This window comes from Muscardinus avellanarius (assembly GCF_963383645.1).
Source record: "Muscardinus avellanarius genome assembly, chromosome: 1".
Classification (NCBI taxonomy): domain Eukaryota; kingdom Metazoa; phylum Chordata; class Mammalia; order Rodentia; family Gliridae; genus Muscardinus; species Muscardinus avellanarius.
The window spans coordinates 175,253,435-175,272,414 of NC_137786.1; the positions used below are offsets into that span (position 1 = coordinate 175,253,435).

The 18,980-nt window shown below is 37.3% G+C and overlaps 1 protein-coding gene across 3 annotated transcripts in view; it reads right to left on the reverse strand.

Annotated features, from left to right (window-relative positions):
* UVRAG (UV radiation resistance associated) overlaps positions 1–18,980 on the reverse strand; it is a gene marked incomplete at both ends in the record, with an annotated part of 330,995 nt that overhangs the window by 155,611 nt on the left and 156,404 nt on the right. For all 3 annotated transcript variants that reach the window (XM_080712064.1, XM_080712063.1, XM_080712065.1), the window contains one exon: positions 9,728–9,854. In XM_080712064.1, coding sequence (XP_080568190.1) covers positions 9,728–9,854 — 127 coding nt within the window. The remainder of the gene's footprint in view (positions 1–9,727; positions 9,855–18,980) is intronic.

Consider the following 18,980-nt stretch of genomic DNA (forward strand, 5'->3'; position numbering starts at 1 on the left):
AGAAAAGAAGGATTATGCTTTTTCTGTAACCATAGCCACTCCCCTCCTCCTCCAGACCTAAACCTCTAATTTTCTGCCCTGCCCACATATTTTCTGTGACTATCCAATGGAGGTCCATGCAGAAGCTACCAGCATGTGTAAACTGCTTTATAATTGCTATGGTTTCACATTAGCCTACACTTGGCCACTAACAATTTGTTAAGTATTGGATCATGTCATCTGCAAATAGAGATAATTTCACTTCTTCTTTTCCTGTTTGAATCCCTTTAATTTCCATCTCTTGCCTTATTGCTGTGGCTAGAAGTTCACATACTATATTAAAAAGGAGTGGTGATAGTGGGCTTCCTTGTCTTGTTCCTGAATTTACAGGAAATACTTAGAGTTTTCCCCTTCTACAGGATGTTGGCTTTGGGTTTATCATACACTGCTTTTATGATGTTGAGGTAGGCTCCTTCCATCCCTAATTACTTTGGTGTTACACATGAATGGGTATTGGATTTTGTCAAATGCTTTTTCTGCATTTATTGAGGTGAGCGTGTGGTTTTTGTCACTCTTTCTGTTTATGTGATGGATTATGTTTATTGACTTGCATATGTTATAACAATCTTGCATCCCTGGAATGAAACCAACTTTGTCATGATGCACTACCTTCTTGAAGTGGTTTTGAGTATGAATTGCTAATTTTGTTAAGAATTTTTCATCTATGTTCATCAAGGATATTGACTTGTAGTTTTTTTCCGGATGTATCTTTATTTAGTTTCGGTACTAACTTTGTACAATGAGTGAGTTTGAGAGTATTCAATCTCTTTTTTATTTCATGGAATAATTTGAGGAGCAGTGGGCTTAGTTCTTCCTTAAGGATCTTGTAGAATTCAACTAAGAATCCCTTTTTTTTTTTTTTTTTTTTTTTTTTGGGTGGTAATGGGACTCCTGGAAACCCTTCTACCTCTGGGCTACACTCCCAGACCTATTTTATTTATTTATTTTATTTGGAAACAGGGTCTCTTAAAGCCAGCGCGGCTGGCTCCGAACCAGCGAGATCCTCCTGTCTCAGCCTCCCAAGCGCGGGGATTACAAGCGTGCGCCACCACGCCCGGCAGTCCTAGGCTTTTCTTTGCTGGAATTTGTTCTTTCTTTCTTTGGAACTCAGTTTGGAGGTCCTTCGAAAAACTAGGTATGGACCCACTATATGACCATGCTATACCACTCCTTGGAATCTTTCCTAAAGAACTAAAGCCAGAGTACTATAGTGACACATGCGCACTCATGTTTATATCTGCACAATCCACAATAACCAAATTATGGAATCAACCCAGGTGTCTGTCAACAGATAAATAAAATGTGGTATGTATCCACACAATGGAATTTTACTCAGCCATAAAGAAGAACAAAATTATGTCACTTTCAGGAAAATGGATGGACCTGGGGAATATTATGCTGAGTGATACTGGCCAGTCTCGGAAAGTAAAGGGTGGTATGCTTTCTCTCATATGTGGAAGACAGAAAACAGGAAACCTAAGGGACTTTAAGTAATGGAGAGAGAGAGATCTGTAGAGTGAATAGGATTAGTGGAGAGAGGACTAAAAATGAAACCAGGTCAAATGATACTATGGCAATACTGAAGGTAGGTATTACTACCCATCTCACTTACTCATGTGGGGAGGAGGGAGAGCAGGGTGGGATGTGAAGGGAAATACACAGAGGAGCTGTGTGCATGGAGGTTTTTAACACACCGAACCTCACTATTATGTATAACTGCAATGCACTAAAAAAATTTGTTAAAAGATTTAGCTGAATTATTTTACCTTCTTATACAGTGGCCCCAACTTCTTCCCATGCTCTGCCACTGGTGATCAGAACTCAGAGCCTGTCTCCTTCGAAGTGCCTGTCTTTGCCTACACATCAGAGAGTTGGCTGCCCTGATGTGTAAGGAGATCTTGGTTCTTTGATGGGAATTAAGAAAGGTTAAGACCTTGTACCTGTACCTTATCTAGCTTATTCTTCTTGTTAGAGTAGACATAAAACTCCTTCCGGCTTTATATGATCTAAGTAGAGGTGGGGAATCAAATCTAAAGATATGAACACTTTTAAAGCTCTTCTCTGTTCTTTGTACTTTTCTGTTCCTTTTGAGCCACCATTCTATTAGTTCACCTTGGTCTCATTCATGCTGTTTTCCTCAAATGTCTTATGACCCTTGGCTCTCCCTCCAAATCCATGAGTAAGTGATTAGATTGGTGAGTACAGACAACCTGTATAGGTCCCCTTTGAATCTGTAAGAGGCTTCCTTCCTTAGTGCCAGCTCAGTGTAAGTGAGCAGGTCCTGTTGAAAATTAGGCTTTCCTTCAGTGTATACATGCTGGGAGAAGGTAGTGCCTTTATTTTTTACTTATTTATTTATTTTGGTGGTACTGGGGTTCCTGGAAGCCCTTCTCGCTCGGGGCTACACTCCCAGACCTATTTTATATTTTTTTATTTGGAAACAGGGTCTCTTAAGCCAGCGAGGCTGGCTCCAAACCACCGCGATCCTCCTGTCTCTGCCTCCCAAGCGCGGGAAAAACAAGCAATGCGCCACCGCACCCGGCCTGGTAGTGCCTTTATTTTAAACTGCAACTCTCAAATAAAGAGAAATTTGCTTTGGGATTGTGCTATTTGAGGGTGCTGCATTCTAAGCAAAGCTGTCTTTCATGTTTTCCTTTGGGTTGGTTATAATAGTGCACTGTCACTTTAGGCTCTAATCTACCTTTCTACCATTCCAAACACTCATACCATGGGACCTACCCAGGTCAAGAATCCATTGTGTTTAGAAAGCAGCTAAAGCAAATATTATGTGGAGTTACTCCAGATACATAGAAGAAAGAGAAAAGGCCAGTAGGCCCATCTACTCTGAGTACTGCCCAGGGAGGTTCCTGACCTCTAAACTTGGAAATTCTAAGCTTGATGCCTCTGGGGGATCTCACTACCAGAAACTCCTACTGTGGTCTTTTCCATTTCTGTTCCGGAATGCAGTTTTACTCTATTCTAGTTTATGCATCTCAACAGTCCTATCTTGTTTGTGTATTTGATAACTGTGTCAAAATCTTGGCAAGCCTGATGACCCCCCTTGTTTGCTCCATCACCATGGATTTATTCTTTATGCAGGTTTCTTTACTATTATATCAACGTGTCATTGGGAGAAAAGGAAAGCAAAGGCATGTCCTTGGTTTACCACCTCCAAAACTGCTTTCTGAAATATGTGGCCATGTCGAGGCATATACCAATGTTCCATCCTGCTAAGTAAGGTGGCCCCTCTGTTCTGCAGAACACAAGACAGGGGTTATAATTTTAATAACCAAATGTCAGTGTTGGCGCCTGCAAATCTAATTGCTGAAGAATATGAATGCTGCTTCCACCAACTAAGCAAAACAGACTCTTCAGGCTCCCTCTCACCAGAGTTTGGTCTCTGATTGGCCAATGGCCAGCTCCTGTCAAAATTAGAGCTAAAACTAATAAACTGCCATTTTTCTAGATTGCCTGCAAGTCAGATAACCCAAAAGCAATATACTTGGACTACTTTAACTTCTCTCCCTGCTGAAATGCCTTTTCTCTACTATTATTTATGTTGCCCTTCTAAAAGGCTAATAGATATTTCTCAATATACTTGCAAGATCACAATGAGCTGTATTTTATTAAGATTTTTAGTATCGTGCACATAAGAAATATATGCTAAATATGTCTCAAAATTTCATTCTAAGAAATATTTTTCCTCCATTGAAAGAACTTATAACAGGCGGTAGGAATATGTAATTGTAAATGTATTTTTGTAAACGCGACCTCCAGTGCTTTTTGGGTGTAAGTGGAAAATATCACTATAACAAACCAAAATATATTTCTGCCAGGTGACATATTTGTATGCATTCATAACTTCCAATGGAGGAGGAGGAGATTAAAATATGACAGCTAAGTCAAAGCATTTCTGGAATAAATATTTATAAAAATACATATATTTAGTCATTTTGAAAATAAAAAATAAAATCTGCTCAGGACTCATATGTGGCCTCCCCATGCTCCTCCACCCACAGGTTACATGTCTTTTACCGTATTTCACAAGCTACATTCAATGCCAACAGCTAAAAGTAATGTTCATTATAAATCCAAGGGAAAAACTGCCTTCAGGCCTAGACATTTTTGAAAGGCAGATATTAATAAAATTGAAGGAAGCCTGTTTAGAAACTTCTATAAGGTGGCTATAACCCCCCCAAAAAAAAACATACAAACTAATAAAATCTAAATTCTACCACCATTTCTAATAAAATGTCTTGAGTTAAAAATTGTGACAAATAACTTTTTATAACTAGCCTTAAGATCTAAAACTGTTAATGTAATAATTAATATGTCTATAACTTCAAACAGAAATGTAGAAACGTGTGTGTGTGTGTGTGTGTGTGTGTGTGTGTGTGTGTGTGTTACTGGGGATTGAACACAGGGGCATTCTGCCTCTCCGGTATACCTCCACCCCTTTGTCAGGCTGGCTTTGAACCTGTGATCCCCTGTCTCGGCCTCCCACATCACCCATGATTTTTTTTATAGAAACTGAAGCATTAATTTAAATATACTGTGATTTTTCTTTTGTTTGAGATACAGGCCAAAAGAGCACAATAATTTACCAAGCAAAAGCTAATTACATAGAATATACTATACATATAAGTCACCCTAACTACTCAAATTTCTTAAAAAAATAGCATTTAGAAACTATCATAATTGATGGAAATGTCATATAAAACATTTCTTATGGTGGCAATAACTTTTGATTCCTTAAACTGAGCAATGAGACCTGACATATTTAATCTCTTCTATATACTATGTCATCAAAAGAATGTGTTTAGTTTTGCTCTTGCTTATCAAAAGCAAAAAAAAAAAACTAAGTAAAATAGGAGTATGACAGGTTAGGAAATTCTAACACGTCATTCCTACCAAATGACTTTCCAGTTAACAGATGGCAACTATAGACACACTTGGGTCAGGTAATCTTTTTTGTGTGTGTAGTACTAGAGATTGAACTCAGGGGTGTTCACCTTTAAAATGTACTCCTAGCCCTTCTTATTTTTTATTTTGAAACAGGGGGTCTCACTAAGTAGCTGAGACTGGGCACAAATCTGTGATCCTCTGGTCTCAGCTTCCCAAGTACTAGAATTATAGGCATGTGCCACCACACCCAGTCAGATTACCTTTATTTTTTGGAAGGGGTCTCTCATTGCTAGAAAATGCATCATTAGCATTACACTTTGAATAACAAAGAAACTCCTAAAAACAATGATCAGATTCCTACCTTTCCTGCCAATCATACCTTGCCAAGATAACCAGAATCTTAGAGCTAGAAGATATCTTAACTGTATGAAAATAAGACAAGCTTCAGAGTCAGAGAAATCTGTATTCAAATTTGGATCCATTGGTAGGCGTGGTGGTGCACGCTTGTAATCCCCACACTTGGGAGGCTGAGACAGGAGGCTCACACAGGTTCGAAGCCAGCCTCAGCTACTTAGTGGGGCTCTCAGCAATTTAGTGAGACCCTGTTTCCAAATAAAGTATAAAATAGGTCTGGGAGTATAGCCCCGAGGTAGAAAAGCCCCTAGGTTCCACCCTCAGTACCACAAAAATAATTAAATAAATAAGGATCCATCACATAATTATGAAAATATATATTTTATTATTGAAAAGATTAGCTAGTGACCTAGCTGGAAGTTGCTACAAATCACAAGTTGAAAACCAGTGCCTTGCCAGGCAAGGTGACACAACTGTGGAATCCCAGAACTCAGAAGGCTGAGGCAGGAGGGTCGCAGGTTTGAAGCCAGCCTCAGCAATTCTGTGAGGCTCTCATCAATCTGGTGAGACCACGTTTTCACATAAAAAATAAAACAAGGATGAGGGTTTAGCACAGAGGTAGAATGTCTCTGGATTCAATACCCAGCGCTACCACCCCTTCAAAAAAAGAAAGAAAACCAATGCGTTGGAGGTACAGGAGAAAGGGAAAACTAACAGGGATGGAGTAATGAGGTCATTCAGATTTATGCGGCAATTCAATAAGCCAGACGCATGGGCAGAAATCATCTTACTTTTTTCCAATAAATCACCCTGCTACAATATATTTTTTAAATTATATAATAGGCATCTGGTTTCTTCCAAATGCTTACAAAAATTTATTTCTGTGGCACTATTACGAGCAGCTCTCCTTACTGAGCAGATGTGTAAAAAGATGCAGCAATTATATAATTCCTTTAAGGTCATTTAGAGCCATCAGTAGGAAAGTCAAGATTAAATGTGATACATTACTGACTTTGTATCGTCATTGAACCCTTGGACTCAGAATCAAGTACCTAAATAACAGAATAAGCATGCCTCTGATTATAATCACTTTGAAGAAAAGGGGTTCCCCAAAAAAGATCAACATCTACTAATAAATAAATATGGTTATCTATATCCATCTAGCTGCTCTTTCCTACTCCCCAGTGCTGATCACACAGTCTAAAGAGATTTTCCAATGCATACATGACCTTCTAGGGATTCTAATATTTCAGGGAAATATGAACTAATTATCATCTCAACAACATATAGAAGAACTGGGGATATAGCTCAGTGGAAGAGTACAACCTTAGCATTTAAACAAAGGCCTGAATGCAGGTGACACAGAGCAAAGTTTATTTAAGATACAAAAAAAACTGAAGAATTCCAACTGAGGTAAGCCATAGGAGGCTTCTGTAAGTCATCTTTGGTCAGGATTTTACCTTAAATGGTATAGAAACCCACTCAAGTATGGTACAAAGCCATCTGTTTTATTCCTATTTTTATAAAATCACTTCATTTAAAAAATAACTCAAAAATAGGCAAGTGAACTAAATAGACACTTCACAAAAGAAGAAATTCAAAAGACCAAATGTATCAAATGTATGAAAAAATGTTCAACATCATTAGAAATCAGAGAGATGCAAATCAAAACTACCCTGAGATTTTAACCTAACTCCAATGAGAATGGCAACCATTAAAAACAAACAACAGACGCTGGCAAGGATGTGGAGAAGTGGGAACTCTAATATCTTGTTGGTGAGATTGCAAATTACTGCAACCACTTTTGAAAACAGTATGTAGGATCCTCAGAAGAACAGGAACAAACCTATCATATGATCTAGCAATACTACTTTCTGGGTATCTGCCCAAAGAATGGAAACCAAACTGCCAAACTAATGAATGTGTATCTATGTTAACAGCCACACAATTCACAATTGCCGAACTATAGAACCAGCCAAGATATCCAACAACAGATGGATTACAAAGCTATGGAATATGTACACAATGAAATTTTACTCAGCCATAAAGAACAAAATTATGTCATTTGCAGGGAAATGGATGGAACTGGAGACCATTATGCTGCGATTAGTCAGTCACAAAAAATAAGAAATCAGATGCTCTCCCTAATATGCAGAAGCTAGGGTGAAAAAGGATCATAGAAGGAACTCTGGATGAAGAAGAAGAAATCATAGTTGATCAAATAAGGCAACCTGAGTGGGATGGGAGGGGGAAAGAGGGAAATTCCCTAATGTACATGATATACATTAACAAACATATCAATGTCAATCACTAAGCCAGACTTGAGAAGGGGGGAGGCGGGAACTGGGGAAGGGCTAAATGAGTGATGTGTGCATGTATGCCTCTACCATCTTGTACTCCATTAAGATGTATGACTACAATGCACCGATAAAAAATAAAAATAAGAAACTTGGCATGACATATACACTCCTTGCTCTACAAAGTGTGGCCCATAGATGAGCAACATCAGCAAAACTGCAACAGTTCATAGCAGCATTATTTATGATAGTCAAAGAGTGGAAACAACCCAAATGTCCGCCAACTAATGAATGAATGAATAAAATGTGATTTAGTCATATAATTGAATACTTTATTTGGCAATAAAAAAGAAGTACTGCTATAGGCTACAACATGGTGGCACCTTAAAAATCTTATGCTAAATGAAAGAAGCTGATCATTAAAGACCACACATTATATGACTGTTTATATGAAATACCTGGAATAGGCAGATCTCCAGTGACAGAAGATAGGTTAGTGGTTGCTTAGAATTAGGAGGAGGAATGTGGAGTGGTGGCTGGTTATTGGGTGTGAGTTTTAGAAGAAATCAGTGTTGGGATCATCACACAGTTATGTTGAATACACTACCAAAGAGAGAACTGTACATTTTAAAATACTGAATTATAGATATGTGAATTATATCTCAATAATAAGTTCTAGAGTGAATTTAAGCTATAATTAAGTTAATTATAAATTCAATTACTTGATTACAATGTTGCTAAACTGTAATATAAATAAATGAATAATCGTAGTTAATTCTATGGGAGGGCAAGAACTCAACATTAAAAACTGCTAGTCTATCTATAAGGATTCTGGCAAATTTTTCTTTGAACACAATATAATAAAAATAAATATGACCTTAAAAATCAGTTGTATATCTACAGTGTGGCAAAGTAGAAAATAAAATTTAATTTATAAAAGTATCATAAAATGTCCAGAATAAGGAATAAATTTAATTAATCATGAGAAAAAAATCCATACACTAATAACTATTTTATTTCAATAATAATGCTATAAGACAGGTGTGGTGGTGCATGCTTGTAATCCCAGCATTTAGAAGGCTGAGAAAGGAGGAGAGGGGCTCATGGCCAGCCTCAGCTACTTAGTGAGGCCCATTGCAACTCAGTGAGATCCTGTTTCAAAATAAAGAATAAAAATTGGGCTAGGAGTATACCTCGAAGGTAGAATGCCCCTGGGTTCCATCCCCAGTATTGCAAAATAATTAATAATAATAATAATAATAACAATAATAATGATGATGATGATGATGATGATGATACAAAATTACTAATTCCAATCTCAAAGACATGGCGAGGGTTTGGAGGGATGTGTTCCAAGGGTTGTGCGCATGTGTGTTCCTGTCACTCTATACACTAATATGCTGTATAATTACAGTACCCTCAATAAAAGTATTAAAAAAGAAAAGTCCATACACTAATAACTATTTTATTTCAATACTGTTTTGTAAAGAAGATCTAATAAACAAAGGCATCATATATTATTTTTTTGAGATGAAAGACAATATAAAGATTCTACTGACCCCAACTATACTGATAAATATATTTCACGCAGTTACATCAAAATCCTAACAAGGCTTTCTTTGCTGTGTAGAAATTCCTATGACAATGCAAAAGAGCAAATAATAACCAAGATGAATCTGGAGAAAAATAGCTCTGCTTAAGAACTTTAACAGATATCAAGACCCATTATAACGAGGAACAAAGTAAATGCACCTTCTATTTCTATGACGGTCAAAATTAGGTAAAACCAGTGTCTGGCTTAATAAGTCAGATTAGAAGCTACCCTGGCTAGAAGTGTTACTTTGGTGAGTGAAGGGAGCTGAGAAAGCTTCCTGAGGTCTGGGGTCCCGGTGATGTTGTTCTTGAGTAAAATTTTGTTTATATGGGTGTTCTCATTTTGTGAGAATTTGAGTTGTACATATATAAGAATTTGTCCACTTTTCTGTCCATATCAACTTTATCATACTTGAAAACTACTCTGAAATTAAAACCCTGTCAGCATCCTTACACACAGATGACTATTCGAACCTATGGAGAAGAAGAAAGACTCCCGAATGTGGCGGTTTGGCCCTTTGCATGGTGTCTCAACTTACCTTTGTCCTGTAATGCAATTTGTTGCTTGTGCAGTAACGCCACCTCCCGTCCCAAAGCTTTCTTCTGCCTTTCCAGTTCATTTTGAAGCACCAAAATTTTTAATTGCAGACATTCACTTTCTTTTTTCTAAATAAATGAAATCACAAGTAAATTTATGAACATAAAAGGCATACATAATTGTGAACAATTATACATTCACAATGTTGTAAATGAATGATGGCTTAATCATAAATGCTATAAATCTCATGATAACTTATTATCATCTGTTATCTTTTTAATGCAAAGAATATACAAATATGGAATAAATGAGTAGAAAATAATCAAGTCTATGGACAGTCTAAGAACTCAAAATATACCACAAATATCTCAGGTCTCTTTCTGGATATCACAACTCAAGATAAAAACTACTTAGAAGAAATGAAGTTCTTAAAAAGTTAACATAAAGTATGATAGGTCCCAGCAAGGTATATATACAAAAGGACTCAAAACATACTCACACAAAAATCTAAGCACAAATGTTCACAGCAGCATTATTCATAATAGCCAGAAAGTATAAACAACCCAAATGCCCATCAACTGATGAGTGAACAAATAAAACGTGGTATGTCCATACAAATATTATTTTGTAATAAAATGAAATTAAGTGCTAATTCATGCTACATGTAAACCTTGAAAATATAATGCTATATGGAAGAAGTCAATTTAAACAGGCCACACACTATATGACTCCATTTATATGAAATTTCCAGAATAGGTAAATCCAGAGAAACAAATAGGTTTCTGCTCTTTTAAGCTAAACCAATATCTTTATTTTATTTATTTATTATTATTTTTTAATTTTTTGGTGGTACTGGGGTTCCTGGAAGCTCTTCTACCTCTGGGCTACACTCCCAGACCTATTTTTACATTTTTATTTGGAAACAGGGTCTCCTAAGGCAGCGCGCATGGCTGGCTTCAAACCTGCACGATCCTCCTGTCTCTGCCTCCCAAGCGCAGGGATTACAAGCGTGCGCCACCATGCCCGGCTATTTTATTTTATTATTTTATTTTATTTTATTTTGTTTTTGGCACTGGGAGGGTCCAACCAAGGAGTGCTCTACCTCCAAACTACACTCCTAGCCCTATTTTAGTATTTTTATTTTGAAACAGGGTTTCAGTAAGTTGCTGACACTGGCCTGGAACTTGTGATCCTCCTGTCTCAGGCTCCCAAGAACTGGGATTATAGGTATGTGCCACTGTGCCTGGCTACCAAGGTGCTCTAACTCCTTGCCTCTTTCAGAGAAGGTAAGCAAGGCTTTAATCCTGTTAGCAGTTACCAACTAAGCCCTACGCAGCTTCAGTGAACACCACATGGGGACCCTGGACTTCTACCACCCAGTTGCTAGGAACGAGCTAATCCTCTTTTTTAGTGGGGTGGTAACAGAGGAGCCTAGTGGAGTCATAACTTTCATGTTACCCAGCACTAATGAGGCCACCCTATTCCTGTGACACAGGAGAAGCCAGGTGGAGAGCAGCAAATAGGCACTGCTACTACCACTGCGGAGAAGGTATCAATGGCACCCTGTGGGGAGCTAGGACTCCCACACCTGGCCAGCATTAATAAGCACTCTTCCCTCTCACTCAGGCGTCAATGGAGGCTACATAGGGAATCTCGACTTCTTACATCCATCTAGCAGTAATGAAATGCATTTCTTTTTTCCTACTAGAGAAGCATCAGAGGAAGCCCACTAACACAAAAGGTTTAAATAAGACCCAGAAATTCATAACACTAAACCAAAAATACCCAAATTACCATAAAATCACCGAACTCATACCAAGAATCAGATATCAAAGTAAATTAAAAATAACCATCAGTAGATCTAAACACTAAAATGATAGATATGTTACAATTTTTTGACAAAGACATAAGTGCAGCCACCATAAAAAAATGTTGTAAGAACAATTAAGAGAATGCCTAAAACAAATGAAAAAATAAAGAAATAAAGTTTCAGCAAAGAAACAGAAGATAAAAAGGAATAAAAAGGAATTTTTGGAACTAAAACAGAAATCTCAGTGAATAAGCTCAAAAACAGAATGAAAGAGACAGAGAAGAGTCTATTAGCTAGAAGAGAGAACAGCAGAGATTGCCCAATTTAAATAACAGAGCAATATACTGTAAAAAAAAATTAACAGGGCCCCACAGAATTGTGGAACTATACAAAAGAAAAAAAAATCTATTTGTGTCATCGGAGTACCAGAAAGGAGAAAGGAAGAGTTGAAAAAGTCTTTGAAGAAATAATAACTAAAAACTTGCCAACTTAGGCAAAGAAAATAAATTCACATATTCTAGTGAAACCCAAACTGAATTCAGAGTTTAAAAGAGATCAAGTATGGCTTCATCCCTTCTAGACAGTAACCAAACCTATGTAGTGTCAGTAGGCACAACAATGCGAATCCTACAGAGAAAATTAACAAAACCAAAAGCGATTTCTTTGAAAAAGTCAGTAAGAACATCCATAGGCAACTCTATACTCAGAAATATACATATATAACATACATGTATATATATATGTATATGTTTATATATACTTACATACACATATATGCAATAGATTACTCAGCCTTGAAAAAAAAGGAAATTTTGCAATATGTAATAACAGAGATAAGTGTAGGACATTATGCTAACTGAAATAATCCAGTCATAAAAAGAAATATACTGTATTATTGTATACTGTATTAAATATTATTGTATACTGTATTAAATATATCACTTATATGAGGTATATTGAGAATAGTCAAATCTTAGAGACAGAAAATAGAATGGTGATTGCCAGGGTTTTGGAATAGTGATAAATGGATAATTAATGTTTAATGGGTATAGAGCTTTAGGCTTACAAGACAAAACCTTTGGAGATGGATGTGACGATGGTTACACATAATGAATGTATTCAAATACCAATGAACTACACCGTTAAAAGTAGTTGAGGTCAGCCGGGCATGGTGCACACTTGTAATCCCAGCATCTGGGAAGCTGAGATAGTAGGATCGTGGTTTGTGGACAACCTCAGCTACGTAGCGAGGCCCTCTGTAACTCAGTGAGACCCTGTTTCAAAAAAAAAAAAAAAATAGGGCTGGGGGTGTAGTTCAGAGGTAGAATGCCCCTGGGTTCCATCCCCAGTACTGCAAAAAAAAAAAAAAAAAATTGAGGTCATAAATTTTATGTTACATATATTTTACAATTTTAAAAATGGAGGTAAAAGTCAATGAGGTTGCTTATCATTAAAGAAAAATAAACTGAGACAGTTAGGATTTTCTTTAGCAATCCAACAGTATGATCAGAAAGCCTAGGGTCTTTTTATATCACTGAAGAAAAAGTAGGTAATGTGTTAAGAAACTATCTTTCCCTAGAAAGGGTTAAGTGTTCAATTTCCATTTCCTTAGCTTGATTTTTTCCACAAAATATGGATGAATTCTAGTTGGGTAGAGACAGAAAATAGAGAAAAAGAAAAGCAACTCTTCCAAGAACATAGAGATGTGCCTTGCTAGGAAGGTAACCTGCTCTATTCCAGGGAACAGACTCAAATTGGGAATGTGTTCTAGATTCAAAGAACTAAGGCTACAAGTTAATCAAAATACTAATCTAATATAGGAAGGCATGTGTATAGTGTGTTTGTGTTATGGTCCATGTGCGGAAACTGGACCATTTACAGAAATATATCAAGTCATTCCAAACCAGAATTGCTGGCTCTCATTTCTGATGAGTAGAGTAAACAAACCCTACCCATGTAGGATTTGGTTCTGCTTCCTTTCTACAGCATCAAGCCACGTTGTTCAAAGATCTTTTTTAAAAATAAACTTTCATTAGTGCATTGCAATTATACATTGTAATGAGGCTCACAGCAACAGCATAACTGCACTAGTTCAAAGACCTTAACACCCCATATTTTCTAATTGGTATCTGTGTTCTAGCTATCTCTTTACTCCAAGTGCAGTTAATGTCATATTTATTTCCAGGATAAATTTTCTTTTCTTTTCTTTTTTTGGTACTGGGGATTGAACCCAGGGACCTTCTAACTCCAAGCCACACTGCCTGCCCTATTTTATTTTTTATTTTGAAACAAGTTCTCACTATGTTGCTGAGACTGGCCTCAAACCTGTGATCCTCCTGCCTCAGCCCTCCAAGTACTGGGATTACAGGTATATGCCACCACAATGGGCTCCACAGGATCACTTTTAATTGGATTTTGGTTGTTTTTAGGCAACACTGTATCAGAACTAAAAATCACAGACATTCATTTATTTGCAAACACACACATTCCTATTTATGGGTATTTACCAAAAAAGTTATGAGTGATGTTAAACATTTTTATCAGAATGACAGATAAACCTATAAATAATACATTAATTGAGAAAAATATCTTACCATAGATCACACTGAAGTTAAGAGTAGGCAAATGTTCTTAAAGCATGGTCTTAGGTGGGCGTGGTGGCACACGCTTGTAATCCCAGTATTTGGGAAGCTGAGACAGGAGGATCAGGGTTCAAGGACAACCTCAGCTACTACTTAGTGAGGGCCTTTGCAACTCAGGGAGACCATATTTCAAAATAAAGAATAAAAAAAATAAAGCTGAGGGTGAAGCTCGTAGGTAGAATGCCCCTAGGTTCCATCCCCAGTACTGCACAAAACAAAACAAAACAAAACACACAGTCGTAGGAATCATAACTATTCTGAATTACGTTCATGATAAAACTACACTGTTGTGTCCTTTTTCACTCTCAGTTTTTCATAAATATACCTAGCGGAGTGTACTAGAGTCTATAAGATGTGTGAGACCACAGTAGGTTAATTGCAGAAGTACATGTGAAAATCCAGGTATCATATTAAACTAGAAATTAGCTTAATAGAAGCTAAATTCACAAAAAGTTTAAATAACACAATTCAGTTACTTTTATTAGAAAAAAACCACTTATTTTCATAAAAATGTATAGTGTGTGTGAGAGTGTGTGTTATTGAGAGTGGAATCCAGGAGCCTTCTATCTCTGGGCCACACACCCCCAGATCTATTTTATTTTTTATTTGGAAACAGGATCTGGCTAAATTGTCGAGAGCCTCATTAAGTTGCTGAGCCTGGCTTCATATATGTGATCCTCCTATCTCAGCCTCACGAGTACTGAGTTTATTTTTTTAATTTATTTATTTTTTTGGTGGTACTGGAGTTCCTGGAAGCCCTTCTACCTCTGGGATACACTCCCACGGGCCAAACTCCCAGACCTATTTTTTAACATTTTTATGTGGAAACAGTCTCTTAAGCCAGCGAGGCTGGCTTCGAACCAGCACGATCCTCCTGTCTCCGCCTCCCAAGTGCAGGGATTACAAGCGTGCGTGCGCCACCACGCCCGGCGTCGAGTACTGAGTTTATAAGCATTACAAGCATGTGAAACCATGCCTAGCAAAAATGTATTCTAAAAACACAATAGGTTATGGTATTTTAAAATGAATTGAGACATAAATTTTGTAACTTCACAAATTTAATTTCTAGTATAATAAATATCAATAGCATACTTCCAGGTTCTTTGAGATTATCACAATTTTAAGACTTTTTAAAGTCTGAAAGAGCAAAATGTTTGAAAATCAAATCACTTTTATTTATTTTTAGTGTGTGTGTGTGTGTGTGTGTGTGTGTGTGTGTGTGTGTGTGTGTGTTACTAGGGACTGAACCCAGGAGTAGTCTACCTACGAGCTACATCCCAAGTCCTATTTTTTATTCTTTATTTTGAAACAGGGTCTCACTAAGTTGCGGAGGACCTCACAAGTTCTTGAGGCTGGCTGTGAACCTGAGATCCTCCTGTCTAGGCCTCCCAAGTACAGGGATTAAAGTGTGTGCCATCATAACTGGCTAACAAATTGCTTTTAAGTCATTTATGGGTTGTTTCTATTATACCTACACTTAGTCAACCACTAAGAAAGGAAAAAAATTCCTTAGAAAATATTTCAACCAACCCACTAAGCTCATAGGCTCAGTGATAATCACTGCCCTAGAACTCAGGTCTAGCTAAAAAGAGAAAGAAAAAAATATATAATAATAAAACATATATAGGTTCTGCTTCTCATATAAGAGAAAAGACACCTGTAAACTGGTCCTGCAAACAGAACAGGTACAGATCCTGGATAAAATACAGAAAGACAGTACTTGAAGGTTCTGGAGCTTGATCCATAGGAGGCATCTTTTGGGGAGGACTCAAAGACGAGGTGTAAGCACACAGCACACACAGTATGTTTCTCTTTTCCACTATTTTGTCCTGAAAGCAGCCGCAAACTCAAACAGAAAGCCAACTATCTTTCTAGCAGAAGGTACAAGAGGAATAGATAAGAATGGATGAAGTAAAAATGGCAACCCCAGATTCCGTTTAAACTCAATGGAACTCTCGGACTGAACGCTAAGCCACGCCATGCACGAGACATTTTTCAAAGAGTAAAAGAACTAAACTGGAATTTAATCAATGTTTATTAAAAGCATGACCGTTTGAGCCTAACCAAGTTAACTGCCTGCTCAGCAAAAACATCGTTATTCAGAGCAAAGTAATAAAATGCAGAGATTCTACCACATTACATTCACAATGTCCAGGATACTATGCAATACTTCCCAATATATAGTCAAGAATATATGACTCACACTCTAGGAATGAGACAACCAACATATGCAAACCCCAAAAAACTCAGATGTTAGAATTATTAGATAAATACTTTAATATCATTCATAAATATGCTGAGTGATGAAAAGTAAAATAGTTTTATAGTGAATAAAAATTTATGAAATCTTAGCAAAGAAATGAGATATATTTAAAAGATTCAGGAGACTTCTGCTTCTGGTCAAGATGAGAGTAGAATAAGAGATACAATGGCCAACTAATTTTGCCAGGCTGCCATAATGCTAATATAAAAATCTGATAAAGTAATTTAAAATATCACATCCTAATATCCCTAATAAGTACGGGTACAAAAATACTTATTACCAGGTCAAATCCAACAGAAAGTAATTATATATTGCAATCAATCCAAGCTTACTCCAGAAATGCAATGCTAAACATCTGAAACTAAGCCAATGTAGTTATTTCATTTAATGAAGTAAAGGAAAAAAATCACATAATCAATTCCAAAACACAGAAAACCAGTCGAGAAAATTCAACATCTATTCATGATAAAAAAAACTCTCAGAAACTAAGAATAAGAGAGAACTTCCCAAAAGCAATAAAAGGAATTACTAAATCATATTTAAATATTTAATAAAGAAAGGATGAATTATTTCTACCTAAGCCAGGAAAAAGGTGTGTGTGTGTGTGTGTGTGTGTGTGTGTGTGTGTGTGTGTGTGTGTACTGACCTCAGGAGCATTTGCTTTAAGATAAATAAGTCAAGGACTAACTGGGGGAAGGAAAAGACTATTCAACAAGTGATGCATGTCAAAAGGACACAAGAGCCAACTTGAAAGATCTTTTAGTGGCCAAAGTTATAATTGAATAAGAAAATAACACAGCACTGAATTATAACCCAAAGTATAAAATAAATATGAATCAATACTGATAAATAAAAAATTAAATAAGTGGAGCCGGGCGTGGTGGCGCACGCTTGTAATCCCCGCGCTTGGGAGGCAGAGACAGGAGGATCGCGTAGGTTTGAAGCCAGCCACGCTGGCTTAAGAGATCCTGTTTCCAAATAAAAATATAAAAATAGGTCTGGGAGTGTAGCCCGGAGGTAGAAGGGTTTCCAGGAACCTCAGTACCACAAAAAAAAAAAAAAAAAAGTGGAGAAAGACGCAAATCTTCCTCATGAAAATTTTCAAATAATATTTATGGATATAGCAAGGCATGGTGGTGCATACCTGTAATATCAGTACTTGGAAGACTAAGATAGGGGGATCACAGGTTCAAGGTCAGCCTCAGCAAGTAGTGAGACTCTCATCAACCTTGTGAGGCCCTGCTTCTAGGTAAAAATAACATAGGGCTGGGGGTGTAGCTCAGAGGTAGAATACCCCTAGGTTCAATCCCCAGTATTCTCCACCCGAAAAACTTAAGTATAGACATTACCTTCTCCCAAGATGTGAGGCTAAATTCACAATGGTATTTATTTATTTATTTATTTTGGACTTAGTAACCTCCTTTTGAAACAAAGAGTATGGAAAGGGAACTTTACAGTGGTGGAAAAACCTGTGAAACACTACTTTAACACATGATCAAAGTTAACACCCACAGTGATTAGTCAAGATGAGTTAGACAAAAATAAAGAAACTGTCATATATCAAAGAAGATTAAGAAGGCATGGTGACTGAATGCAACATGGTATTCTAAACTAGAATATTGGAACAAACTAGTCTAATTACAAGAAAAACACCAGACAAATCCTAAGCAAGGGCGATTCTACAAAATATCCGGCCTGGAATCCTCAAAACTGTCAAGGTAATCAAAAACAAGGAGAGCCACGCTAGGCGTGGTGGCACATGCTTGTAATCCCCGTGCTTGGGAGGCAGAGACAGGAGGATAACGCTGGGAGACAGGAGGAGACAGGAGGATCGCGCTGGTTCAAAGCCAGACTTGCTGGCTTAAGAGACCCTGTTTCCAAATAAAAATATAAAATAGGTCTGGGAGTGTAGCCCAGAGGTAGAAGGGTTTCCAGGAACCCCAGTACCAACAAACAAACAAAAAAAACCCAAAACAACAAGGAGAGCCTAAGGAGGCATGATTACTAAACACAGGATGGTTTCCTAGATGGGATTCTGAAACAGAAAAGGGACATTAGGTAAAAACTAAGGAACTCTGGATGAAGGCTGGACTTGGTTAATGATATTTTATCAATCTAGTTTTATTATTTATGACAAATATAACATTAGGCAGTGTTAATAATAGAACAAATTGGTTGTGGGGTATACAAGGTACGTATCTGTATGCTTTACAATAATTCTACATACCCCAAATTGCTCAAAAATAAAAGACTAATTAAAAAAAAAAAAAAGAAATCTGTAGCGGGCATGGTGGTGCACGCCTGTAATCCCAATACTTGGGAGGCTTGGTTACCAGTGTGTGGTGCTATTGGGAGGTGGTGGAACCATAAAGAGGTGGGGTTTAATGGAAGGAACTTAGGTGTTTGGGGGAATGCCCTTGAATGAAATACTGGAATCTCAGTGTCTGCCTGCCTGCCTGCCTGTCTGCCTGTCTTTCTTTCTTTGCTTTCTGACTGCTACCAGGTGAGTAGCATTGCTCTACCATGTGCTATCAACCAT